The sequence below is a fragment of the Sarcophilus harrisii genome, chromosome 5 (genome assembly GCF_902635505.1).
Source record: "Sarcophilus harrisii chromosome 5, mSarHar1.11, whole genome shotgun sequence".
Classification (NCBI taxonomy): Eukaryota; Metazoa; Chordata; class Mammalia; order Dasyuromorphia; family Dasyuridae; genus Sarcophilus; species Sarcophilus harrisii.
In genome coordinates, this window is record NC_045430.1 from 94,812,675 (window position 1) to 94,825,001 (window position 12,327).

At 32.7% G+C, this 12,327-nt stretch overlaps 1 protein-coding gene across 1 annotated transcript; it reads right to left on the minus strand.

The window, feature by feature from the left end:
* Positions 1-393: 393 nt before the first annotated feature.
* Positions 394-11,536, minus strand: LOC100918488 (ankyrin repeat domain-containing protein 7-like). The gene is made up of 7 exons (XM_012551714.2): positions 10,883-11,536; positions 7,336-7,450; positions 7,060-7,233; positions 5,284-5,390; positions 4,808-4,945; positions 3,085-3,214; positions 394-964 (listed from the first exon to the last, which is right to left on the minus strand). The coding sequence occupies exons 1-6, from the start codon at positions 11,140-11,142 to the stop codon at positions 3,109-3,111; spliced, it is 900 nt and encodes a 299-aa protein (XP_012407168.1). The 5' UTR covers positions 11,143-11,536; the 3' UTR covers positions 394-964; positions 3,085-3,108.
* Positions 11,537-12,327: the final 791 nt, after the last annotated feature.

Here is a 12,327-nt window from a genome sequence, read left to right on the forward strand (position 1 = left end):
CAAGTCACTTAACCCCAATTGCCTCAGCAAAAAAAAAAAAAAAATAAATAAAAATTGATTTTCACAGACAGGTTCAGAAAATTAAACATATAAGAACATATAAACAGGGAAAAAAGTGTGCAAGATCAAACAAAAGACAAGAGATTATAAAGTGATTTTTCTTTTTTGGGGGACCAACCTCAAATATGTTCATACTGACCTTAACAAATTAGCACTTCTTGTCCTTGTTTTCAGGTTATTTTTAATCTTTCTTTTTGCGTGTATCATGTATATTTGTTACTATGATTGTAGGCATTTGTTTCCATTGAATTCACACTGCATTTTTCTATCTAAAATCTTGCCTCATTTAAAAATTTTTTTCACATCGTTATAATTAAAGAATATTCCATTATGTTCTTATGCTATAATTTTTTTATTCATCTTCTCAATCATTGCAAGTCAAGTTTATTTCCAGTTTGAGGTTTTTGGTTTTTTTTTTTTGCTTTCACACAAGTGTTTCTAAGACTATTTTCATATTGATTTTCTTTCCTTCTTGTTAATAAATTCCATAGAAGTTACAAGTCCCAGCAGTAAGAAAACTGAAAGTATAGATTTATACAATTGTGCATGTCTTAATGAATTATTCCATTTAAAAAAAGGTGGCATCAAGCCATAGTTGCTCCAGGATTAGAGCCACACCAAAATGAATTGTCATATTTGATTATCTTGCAATTTGATGGGTGTTAAATGGCAGCTTAGAGTTCTTTTTATTTGAATTCCTGTGAATATTAGAGATTTTAATTTTTTATGTAGTTATCGATGTTAATTTCTTTGAAGAAGTGCTTGTTCCTCACCTTTGATTTTTGTTTTGGAATGATTCTTATACTCATATAAATATCAGATACTTATTAATTTTTGGTGTTGAGATAAGGATTAGATCCATACTTCCAATGATATAATTAATTCTTGGGTGAGAAAACTGAGTCTAGAAAAAACAAATCAGTATCTTATTAGTAAACAGTTATCGCTTCCACATTATAGAGGCTAGGGACATACAGCCACCATAGTCTGAAAAATCTGAGTAAAATTTTTTGTCTGCCTTTGTAGCAGAGAAAAAAATATGAAATTTTTTCTTTTTTTTAATGGAGTATTTATAATACCTTAGTGTAAAATATGTTTTAAGTATTTTATTATAGCAATGCCATTTGCTGACTTTTGTTTGTGGTTTGCAGCTTCCACAAAAGTCCTAAAAAACTCCTATTTCTTATTCTGATATGTTGAAAATGTGATGAAGAAAGTTGAAACATGAAAGAGTTAACTGTATTAAAAGTGTGGTAACCTGTAGACACTCCATTGCTTTGCTTAATAGTGCAATTTCTTCACAAGACAAAACTGGAGATTCTACTTGTAGAATATTCCTGCTTCTAGAAAATGCCTTGTAGAGACTGTGAAACATGTATAGATATTCTTTAACTAGTTACAGCATGCTAACCATATGGTTAGAAGGTCTTATTATTTTTATTTGGTTGTCTACATAATTGAAACTTGGATTTTCTTCAAAAAAAAGATTAAGACAGCTTCACCCAAGTCTGTTTGTCTCAGAGGGATCTTGATGAATCCTTCACTCCTAATATGTAGTGAGAGACAATGCCATAAAGAGAAAGGCCTTGGGGTGTTCTTTGTTCTGAGGTCTTGTGGTTCTGTGAAGGATCTTGGCTCATTTTTTCTTTTTCCTTTTGGGGAAAGGAGACTAATCTGGACATCAGAAAAGTGAGCCACAGAAATCTGGGAATTAGATTCCAGCCGTATTTTGTAGATAGCCCAGTAAGAGTAACCTTCAGGAGTTACCTTATAGATCCAAGCCAATATAATTTAAACCCTCAGCTAATAATCAAATGTATCTGAATGCAATCTTGTTGGGACCAATCCTCTGTAGAAATTAAGTTAAGAGTATGTCCTCCTTTGGGTACTGGAGAGCATCATTTATACTTCTACTATCATTAAATTTTAAAAATAAATGCCGTTATATAAAAGCTAAACAATGTTAGGTTAATTGAACTGGGATGTGATTTGGTAGCACCTAGCAGTGGGGAGAACACAACTAGTGGGAACTCAAGCCAGTGGCAGTGGAGGACATATATCAGAAACTTCTCAGGGTACTGTAAATATAGTTCTATCTAGATATGGGTGGATAAGCCAAAATATATGAGTGCGAATTTATAGGCCTCTTATTTTTGGAAATCAATCAGACCTAGAATCATGCAATCATGCAAGCTAATAAATGTTCCTTGACTAATTGAATGATATGCTATAATCTTTTCCAATGAATTTTCCTTTCTACTTTTAGTCAGGCTCTTGGAAAATTGTGTTAGTTAAGAAAAATCTTAAGAGAATTTGAAGGAAGATCCATTAAATTTAGGATGTACATTTGTACTTTCTTTAAAATATTCAGTCCTTCCAACTAAAGAATTTTGGCTCCTAAGGGACTAATTCTTTGACTATGACAATCTAAGAAAATGAAATATAAAATGCTAAATAGAATAATATTTAAATATTAGTAAATAGTAAGTGAATTAATATGCAGATGTATATACTATATATATGAAAACAAACCTTGAAAATTTCAAAATTAAACACGTTATTTAAAGGAAGGCACTTTCATTTTCCTTGATAAGTATTTCAACATTATTCTGATTGGCAAATATGCCCTAGCAAGCTATGGGCCCAATTTGGAGGGGCTTATAATGAAAGATGATGCATAAGAGCAACACAAAAAAGCCACCTTTTAGGGCATGAAGACAGTATCCACATTGATGAAGTCCTGAGACATTTGAAATGCTGGAGAATATAAATCTGAGGAATTCTTATACTTTTGAAAATCAAACAGAAATTAATAAATTTACAGAATTCTTTACATTGTTTTCAGATATCAGAAAATGTCACTGATGATGATTTTGAAGAACCTTTCCTTAGCATGATGACACACAATGAACCAACTTTTTCTTTCTTTAAAAACACAGAGGAAGAAAAAGAATATAACTTCAAAATCATATGTTAATGTAAAACCTAATTTCATTTCCTAAAAAATGATACCACTTTTCTTACCTTCTTTGATTGTGGTAGAACCATTTAGGAAAATTTAATAGCAGAAATCCTCTCTGAGTGGCTCATTCCAGGAAAAATGGATTTCTTAAGGTTCTTCTGAATTTTATATTGAGAAATTAATTCATGATGACTACTCATTAAAAAAAAACAAAGAACATTTATAAGAATATGTTGAACTGAATGTAAATTAATAAATAAGTAATACTGTCTAATTCTCAGAATAAAAGTTCAAAGACACCAACACCCTATAAATATCAAAGTCCTACCAACTTTAAGGGTGAAGGAAGAGGGACAGAAAGAGAACAAAAGAAGAAAGAGGAAAGAGAGACAAAAGAGAAGAGAGATAAGGAAAGATGAGAAATGAAAATATAGAAGATTCCTGATTTTGCCAATTGCTTCCTTTGTCCAGAATAATATGTTAGGTTACATGAAACTTTCAGTTCAGAAAGCACATTACTCAAATATAAATAACTAGAATATATCTTGAGCATAGAAGTATAAAGTATACATAAAGTATAAAGTAATACATAAAGTTCAAAGGTCACTATATCCTGTGAGACCTGGGAAGGAATTCGAGAAGCAGCTTATCTTTAAAAGTGTTGGACCCTATAGGTGACACAATGGAGTCAGGAACACTTGAATTCAAATTCAATCTCAGACACTAGCTGTGTGGCCCTGGGTAAGTAATTTTACTTCAGTTTCCTCAATTGAAACATTGTTGTAAGGATCAAATAAAATAATAATTGCAAGGTAATTAGCACAATGGCTGGCACATAGTTTTATATGGCCAGTATATAGTAGAAGGAAAACATCAATCCATTTTGTGATTCCAAACCCAGCTCTCTATCCATTATATCATTTTATCCTTCCGTGTTTTCAGTCTTTCTCTAATTTCATTAATGAAATTATTTTTTAGGGAACTCATTGTTTTAAAAAGCATATATGCCAAGTTTGGTAAGATTGCTGATCACTGCATATTGTTACCTATTTTTCTAAATTGTGTGCATAGGAAATCATTTTGCAAGTCATATAGTACTGTCAATATAATTAGCATTTATAATCATTATAACAATTATCTCTATTGAAAGTTAGCTGTCACACCAAAGAGAAGCTAGATGTTACTTCTAGAAGAAATTATTTAATTCCTGAAACTCAGTTTTCTGGCAAGTGAATACCTTAAGGAAACATACTATCCAAGACTATTTATTCTTAAAGAGTTTAACCCCAAACACTGCCAGGATATTTAAGGCAAGATGATAATGCAAGACCTGAATATAAATCTTCTTCAATCAGTTCGATTAACAATCGATATCAATTGATACTAAACACAGTTGAATATAAATCTTCTTCAATCAGTTCGATTAACAATCGATACCAATTGATACCAAACACAGTATCAATGGCAGCTAATGATGCTAACCCACCTGCCCCTAGAATTTCTAACTTTGCTTTTTTTGCTAATATTCATTTTACAGTTTAATATATAAAAGCACTCTCTGGGTTCTTACTCTTTATGTTCTATTGTTTATAATTCCTACTAATTTAATAGTATTTTCAACATTAGATGTGTTTTGAAAAATTTAACATTCAGAGAATATTAAGTGGATACAATAAGTATTTAAAGTCTGTAGCTCATAATAATAAGTTATAAAAGATTAAATTATAATTAGTTATAAATAATAGATTGCAAAATATGATTAGGGTTTTGAAACAGCACACTAACATTGAATAACCACTACATGTAGCATATTCTTCAGCTGTCAATCCATAAATATCTTGACAGGAGAGATCAACATCATATTGCAGGAGAAGATTGACTATACCAATTGGTTCACCACCAACAGCAAGCATAAGGGCGGTTCTGAAATAAGAAAAATAACTTCACATTTAAGGATTTTTATCTATCTCTATAGGGAAAAAATAAAACTTGTCCCCCTACTTCTTTCTTTCCTTTTTTTTTCTTTCTTTTTCTCTCTGCTTATTTGAAGAGAATGAGTTGTAGCAAATAAGCAGAATCTCATATCTAAAATGGGTGATTATAGCCATGAAGGAAGCAGGATTAAATAAACATGGGTGCTGTCTTCCTTAAGAGAATTATTCACATTTTGAATGAAGGATAAAAGAAAATAAAACATATTTCAAGAGCCAGTGACTCTTAGTTTTTAAAGTTTAACACAATTTTAAATTTAATGGAATTACCTCTGTAATTTATCTGAAGCATTCACATCTGCTCCTCTCTTCAACAGAATGGCTACCATTTCTGGGTTATTTTCAGTAATAGCAAGTAAAAGTGGTGTGTGCCCATCCTATAAAACCATTAATGCAAAAATGTCATAAAAATGCCTCCATGAAAGTTGGACTCAAATGCTGTTATAATAGAATGAATCTGATAAAGGACAGTCCCTTGCTAATTTAGGTCTGAAACTGGAATGAAAAAAGAGCCTCATAATCCAACTAACTCTTTGCTTTGCCATGGCAGAGAAAGCATTTTAGAACAGGGAAAGAGATTTTAATTTATCCAGAATAAAGCAATTATTTACTTGAACCAAATTTTCTGATATTGATATTCTGGGAAAATGTCCTAAAGTCTCAGAAAAGGGCATCAGCCTCTTGTATCCTGACTATAAGATAAATTTAGTTGAGGAGGGGAGGGACAATGGAAAGTCTCTAAAGCTCAGAACACAAACACCATTGCATAGAAAAACTATGTGATGACTCCTAAAAGCCTCAAATACCAAATAAGACATCTGTGAATAAGACTGTTGCTGGGGAACCAATCAAGGTATAGTTAAATAGGATATAAGCTTATCTGGAAGGTGAGAGATACATTTCTTATCTAGTAGCTTTTTTTTTTTTATTAATTGTTCCATCTGAATATTCTCACTAATTAATCATTCTCCATTTCTACTTGCTGAAGTAATACTTGCATTATCAGTGTCCTCTAACCTGCCCTGGAGAAAAGTCCTGATTTTTCTACCTTAGTTGCAATTCTTGCTTTGCTACAACAGCATGAACTGTAACAGTGCTATCACACTAGAAAAATGAAATGTGTCTGTTCAAAGTTTAGCCTGTGACAAAATGTTTGGCAACAGACAATAACAAACACACAAATGTACCAAACCAGAAGTGAGTACACATACCAATGAAATAATGGGTCTATGTGAAATGTCTTGATTATATATCCTTAAAATCAAGATACTTGGACATTGTGTATATAAAACCCCCAACTAAATAATTTTAAAGATATTTAGCTATTAAAATCTTTATTGCTTTTAAAATGACATGTAAAACTTTTTTTTCTATAACAAAGTCTTGAAGAAGCATTAGTAAACCTATCTTTTCCTGACCAGAAGTCCAGTATACCATCTAGTAAGTAACAATGCTGCTGAGTTTTGCAATCTATCCATTTATAATTAGTGTTTGATTTAGCATGGATCTTGGTAGATAATCTTCAAGTTCTAGATACAATTGTATTTTGAAGTCAGAATTACAATCTGGAATTCATAAAGGCAAAAATCTTTAAAAATATATAAGTAAAAGTTTAAATAATTTACTTACATTACAGAGCCATTTCTGGTGTTCTTAGTCCCCAAATACAATGGTTTGAAAATAAATGGTTGAAAATATAGTGGTTGAAAAATTAAAAAAAGGATTAATATAAAATGAGTTTCTCTAAATGAATGAATTCAATTTGCATGATCTCTTTCTAAGAATTTGTAATTAATACCTTTGATATTTCATTTATGGTTATGTACTGCAGTAGAAAAACTCTGCATTTGAAATTAAAAAATCCAGATTCATATTTTGGTGTAACTTTAGGAAAGGTCACTGATTCTCAATTTTTGCATACATAATACAAGAGATGGACTAGTTGTATTCGAAGAACCAATTTACTTCTAAATCGATATAACTGTGATTGCTAAGTAAAAATTTATTTTTTAAGAAAAGAGAATTTTTTTTTAAATGGAAAGGTACCTTATTTTGTGCTTCAATGTTGGCTTTATGTTCAATCAGTTTGTTCACAAGTGATATGTTATGTCCACAAGCAGCATAGTGAAGGGCAGTATTTTTATGGATATCCCCAAGGTTGGGTTCTGCTTTATTTTCTAGAAGAATAGTTGCACATTCTATCTGCTGACATTGTACTGCCTGTTAATACAACATAAAAGAGATTCTAAGTTTGGCAACTTTATATGCTGAAGATTTAATTTTTGGATATCTCCATAGAATGCAGTTTATAACTAAGCATACCTTAATCAAAGGAGATCTATTTTCACTGTCACAAATATTTAATTTGCATTTTTTCTCCACTAAGAGGGACACAACATCTGGATATCCATTAGCACAAGCTAGGTGCAAAGGTGTTCTGTAACAAAATAACAGACTGCAACATTACAAAACAATTACACTCTCATCATTTATATAATGATATATCTATATTATTATTATATTATGAACTATCAAAATTATATAAATGTAATTAGACTTTTTAATATAGTAACATTTATCAACACTGTGAGAATTTCAAAATATTTATTATGGAGAAATTATTGCCATTTTGTAAAATTTATATTTGCTCTCAGTGCTCATTATAATAATAACCTATATACAACTGAAATAAAATTCTGACCTGTTCTGAAGAAAAATTTAACCCTAACAATTTGAAACTTTGATAATATATGTGGTGTGTTTGTGTGTGTGTGAGTGTATGTATTTTACTCTTGCTTATGCTAGGAATGGCATATATGTATAGTACTGTCCCTGACACGTAAGATGAGGTAGTTTCACCTCCTTACCCTCAACTAAAAATCATTACAGCTATCCCTAAAGACTCAATGGCAATAGAGATTAAGCAGCTGATTTTGCTTTCTTGTTTTGAAGTTACAAAGCTCCATAACAAGAAAGTGCCCCTCACACCTAGCTTTAACCTTTCTGTCAACACATCCTTCCAACAAGACATATTTCCAAGAGGCGAGGAGAAGTGCTAAATCTAGATGAACTAAGGCTATATCCCTGCCTATTTTTTATGCTTTTATTAAGGAAATATTTTTAAAATTTATCGGTTTTCCCCTTTTGTTGCATAAACTTCTACCCTCTTTTTGATCATACTAGATCTCACAATACAACCCTGGGAACTTAGTGTATAAGTGAATTTTTACCTTTAGTTGCCTGAATCCAGACTACCATACCAATCCAATTTCAAAAAAATCTGTGTTTTTGAATAACTCCCCACTCTCCCATTTCAAGTTCTAGCTTCCCTTTTCCTTCTGGAAGAATATTGTCTTCCCAGCTTCTGCTTCTGGCTAATAGGGCTTATCTTTCCTGCACAATTAACACCAGTAAAATTTAAGTAAATTTTAAATTTAAATTTGAAAAATTTAGGTAAAATTCAATTCAATTTAAGAAAATAAAACAATAAAATGTATATTCTTTGCTCTTAAGTACCATGTAAGATGCATAATAAGCACATAATAAATGTTTTAAAAAATCCATCCATTTTTGTTATGCTAGATAGCCTGCATTATTTTTTCATTTCATTTTAATCTTAAGCATGTGTAGAGGGTTGAAACTCTTTGAGTTTATGCACTGAGGTCCGGACAACTGAGCACTTAAGGCTAATTACTGATTGGACAATACTCTATAAGCATATACTTGGAAAATGGTCCTTTACACTATCCTATGCTGGCTCAATAATTGGTGTATACAGAGGATTGTAGGAGAGACTAGGGGGTGGAGTAAGACTAGCCAGAGAGACTTTGGCGGTAGACGAGGAAGAAGGAGGTCACGGAGATTCTGTGTCCATCCAATTCAATCCTACTTCTAAAGACCAAGAATAAAGACTAGTGACTTTTGCTGTTCCTGACTCTGGCTGATTTTAAGGTATCCAGGGTACTAACATGGTCATCACAAGCATGGAACTGTTTAAGGAATTTATGACCAAAATTCTATACACAAAAACCAAGCCTAAGATCACATTAGCTATTTTAATTGCCTTGTTGATAACATATTTTTCCTCTTTTTTAATTTAATATTTTCTCCAATTACATATGTAATATTTTTTTTCATTTGTTTTTAAAACTTTGAGTTCCAGATTCTCTCCCTTCCTCCCCACCCTCCCCACATTGTAAAGTCATATGTGAAAATATGCAAAATATTTCCATAAAAGGAATCCTGCAAAAGAAAACTTAGATCTCACTTCTCACACTTCTCAAAAAAAAATCAACAAAAGAAAAACAAAGTTTTTTTTTAAAAAGTATGCTTCAATCTATATTCAGTTTTCATCTTAAATTCCTGAGATTAGGTTTAGATTGTTGTATTGCTGAGAATAGCATAGTCAATTACAGCTGATCATCCCACAACATTGCTATTACTTTGTATATAGTACATTTCATTTTGCTTAAGCTTGTGGAAAATTTTACAAGTTTCTCTGAGAGTACTCTGATTATCATTTCTCATAGAATCATAATACTCCATCATAATCATACTTGATAATTTATCTAATCCCTTTGCGACCCTCTCAAATATCACTGCTTCCTTTTCTATATTTTCACAAACTGCCCCTTTGAATAATCTTTAACTCTCAAGAAGTTTACTTTCTACTATGAAAATTCATGTATACTGAAAATTAATACAATTAATACAATAAAGAAAAGAGAAAATACTATCATTGGGGTGGAGCTGAGGGTGGGGAGAAAAATCATGTAGTTCCTCGTCAACCTAGTGAGTAATGTGAACATCATTACTTAAACAAGGACATACACAAAGATTGTGGGAGAGTCATGCTTCTACATCTTTTGCTTTTAGTACATGGAGTTGTCTGTTGAAATTATTTTTGAATTGGATTTTTGCAGGATATAGTTTTATTATTTTCAAACCTAGAAGATTTGTCAAAAAAAGATTTAACACCCAGGCCTTTTTTTGTTGCCCACCAACTAAAACAAGTTTCTTTCCTCCATTTTTTTGGGGGGGGGGGAAATCTTTTGACAATTCAAAACATAGTTATTAACATGGAAACCTACTTTCACAGTGTTTAATTTCTATAATTATAATTATAGTCAATTTTTTCTGTTTCCCAGATTGCTAATTTTAGAAGGCTGAGTTAATCCCCAAATTTCTAAAAAAGTAAGCAAAAGGTACACACTGACATATCTTCCACTACCTTTCAAACAACATACACCCATCTGGAGAAGCTAAGTAATATTTAGTATCTCAGGACTTCCTTCCTGTTGGGAAACTAGATGAGAAGCAGACCAACATAAGAGCTAACAGGACAAAATCTTTGATTTCACTGCTATGTGGAACTCCCAGATAAGGGGACTCTCTCAATACAATTTAAAACCGTCTTTGCAATTTGAAAGACTATATAGTCTTCCAAAAGTTACTTCTTAGAGCCCTGAAAGTTTGGGGTCTTTACTACCCTTTTATGATAGACAAGACTTAAACCTTAAACTTAAATTAAAGATTCTCAATGCTTCAAGGCCACCTGGCCTTCCACTAAAGCCCACTACTTCTCTAAACATTTGTAGAATACTTTAATATTTGCAAAGTACTTAACATATTTTGCTGGGCATTTTGTTATATCTCATTTGATTTTATTTGTACTCCCTCTTTAGAACACCATACACAACATACCAAGGAGATACTCAGAATTATATAGATAAGTATCCTCTGTCCCCTTTGCCAGGAGAATGTGAACAATGCTGATCTCTTCCCCTTCCCTCCTCTCATCTGTCCTTTCCCATGCTTCATCCATCCCACCCCCATTACTGTAGCCAGCCTTTCAGCTCCTGTGTGCCACCTGTGTTCTTTATCCCTCTTGTTCAGGTCCTGCTTCTTGAATAGCAGGTGATGCTGCACCTTTGCCAGATCCCCAAGGAAGGCAGCTTTGTGAAGTTTGCCCAGATCCTTATACCGGATGCAATATCCTGGGGCGTTCTGGGTAGTAAGGACGTTGCTGCTACTCCCTGTACCCTTGATGCTGTTACTCCTCTCACTTGGGTCAAAAGGGGAAGAGGACAACTGCGCCTTCTTTTTTATGTACCCCCAAAACTTTATCATGATGGAACCAAAAGGGTCCCTTTTTATCAGTTCCGATCCTTTTCCTCTTTCTAGACTACAGAGAAGCTTTTAGATACAGAGCTGCAACTGGCAGGTTTGGAAGAAAAACATAACGTTTTTTGTAACCCTGGCAACCTAAAGGCGGAGGGCATTATATTTCTGAAGAGGTAACTGCCGCAAGGGCATCATAGGACTCCAATCCACCCTGTCTGGACTTTGACCCTGAAGCCGGAGCTAGTTAGACTAGAGAAGCTCCTCCAAGCTTTCTTTCGGTCTCACTGAGGAAGGCCAACGTGAATTAGGGGAGGGAGGAATGTGTCCGGAGGTGGTATGGGTTGGGAGGGCTCGCGCCTTCTACTAGAACGATTTTCATGGGGAAAATGTGGCAAAGAGAGACCAAGTCTGAGAGAAGGAAGTCACTCGCTGCAAACCGTTTCCTGAAAAGACTTGTTGGTAAAATTCCTCTTTTGTGCTTATTCTCAAGGCTGGTCCTTCCTGTCTTCAATACGATTTCTGGTTTCCTCACAGTTCTGGGTCGTTCTTGTCTGGATGGAGTATAATTTACCAAAGCTCTTTCTTAAATGTATAACCCAGAACTGGACATAGTAATTTAGATGTCTGATATATGTGTGTGTGTGTGTATGTGTATACACATAAACATACATAATACATTACAAACATGTACAAATATGTATACATACAGGAAAGTATAATACATGATCTTTGATTTAGCATGGTGATCATAAGAAGTTTAGGTATTCATTTATACATATACTGTATATCTGTATACATATCTACAAAGCTACATAATTATATATAACCTAAACATATGCATATGTTTGTATATATAGACATTTATGTGTATATACACAAATGTGTATACATAAACATATTCAAATATGCCTGTGGGTATACACACATTACAGTATCAAAACAAGGAGATATGCTTTCTGACTTCATTAATAGAAATATGACACAAGGAAGTATTTTATTTAAGTGTATATATCTGTCATTATATGCATATGTATTATATACACCTACATATACATAATCAGAAAGTATAATGTATTTGTATATAATGGTAATTATATGTATGATGAATAATAATATACATTATACTTCCCTTCTTGTGACCATGATATTTAATGAAGTCAGAAATCATATACAGTTACATGTGCATAATTA

Coding starts and splice junctions, on each gene's coding strand:
- LOC100918488 (XM_012551714.2), bottom strand. CDS start 11,142: ATGATAAAGTTTTGGGGGTACATAAAAAAGAAGGCGCAGTTGTCCTCT. Junction 7,451..10,882: donor AAGAGGGATAAAGAACACAG/GTGGCACACAGG, acceptor ATTTTGTTACAG/AACACCTTTGCACCTAGCTT. Junction 5,391..7,059: donor ACATTGAAGCACAAAATAAG/GTACCTTTCCAT, acceptor ATGGTTTTATAG/GATGGGCACACACCACTTTT.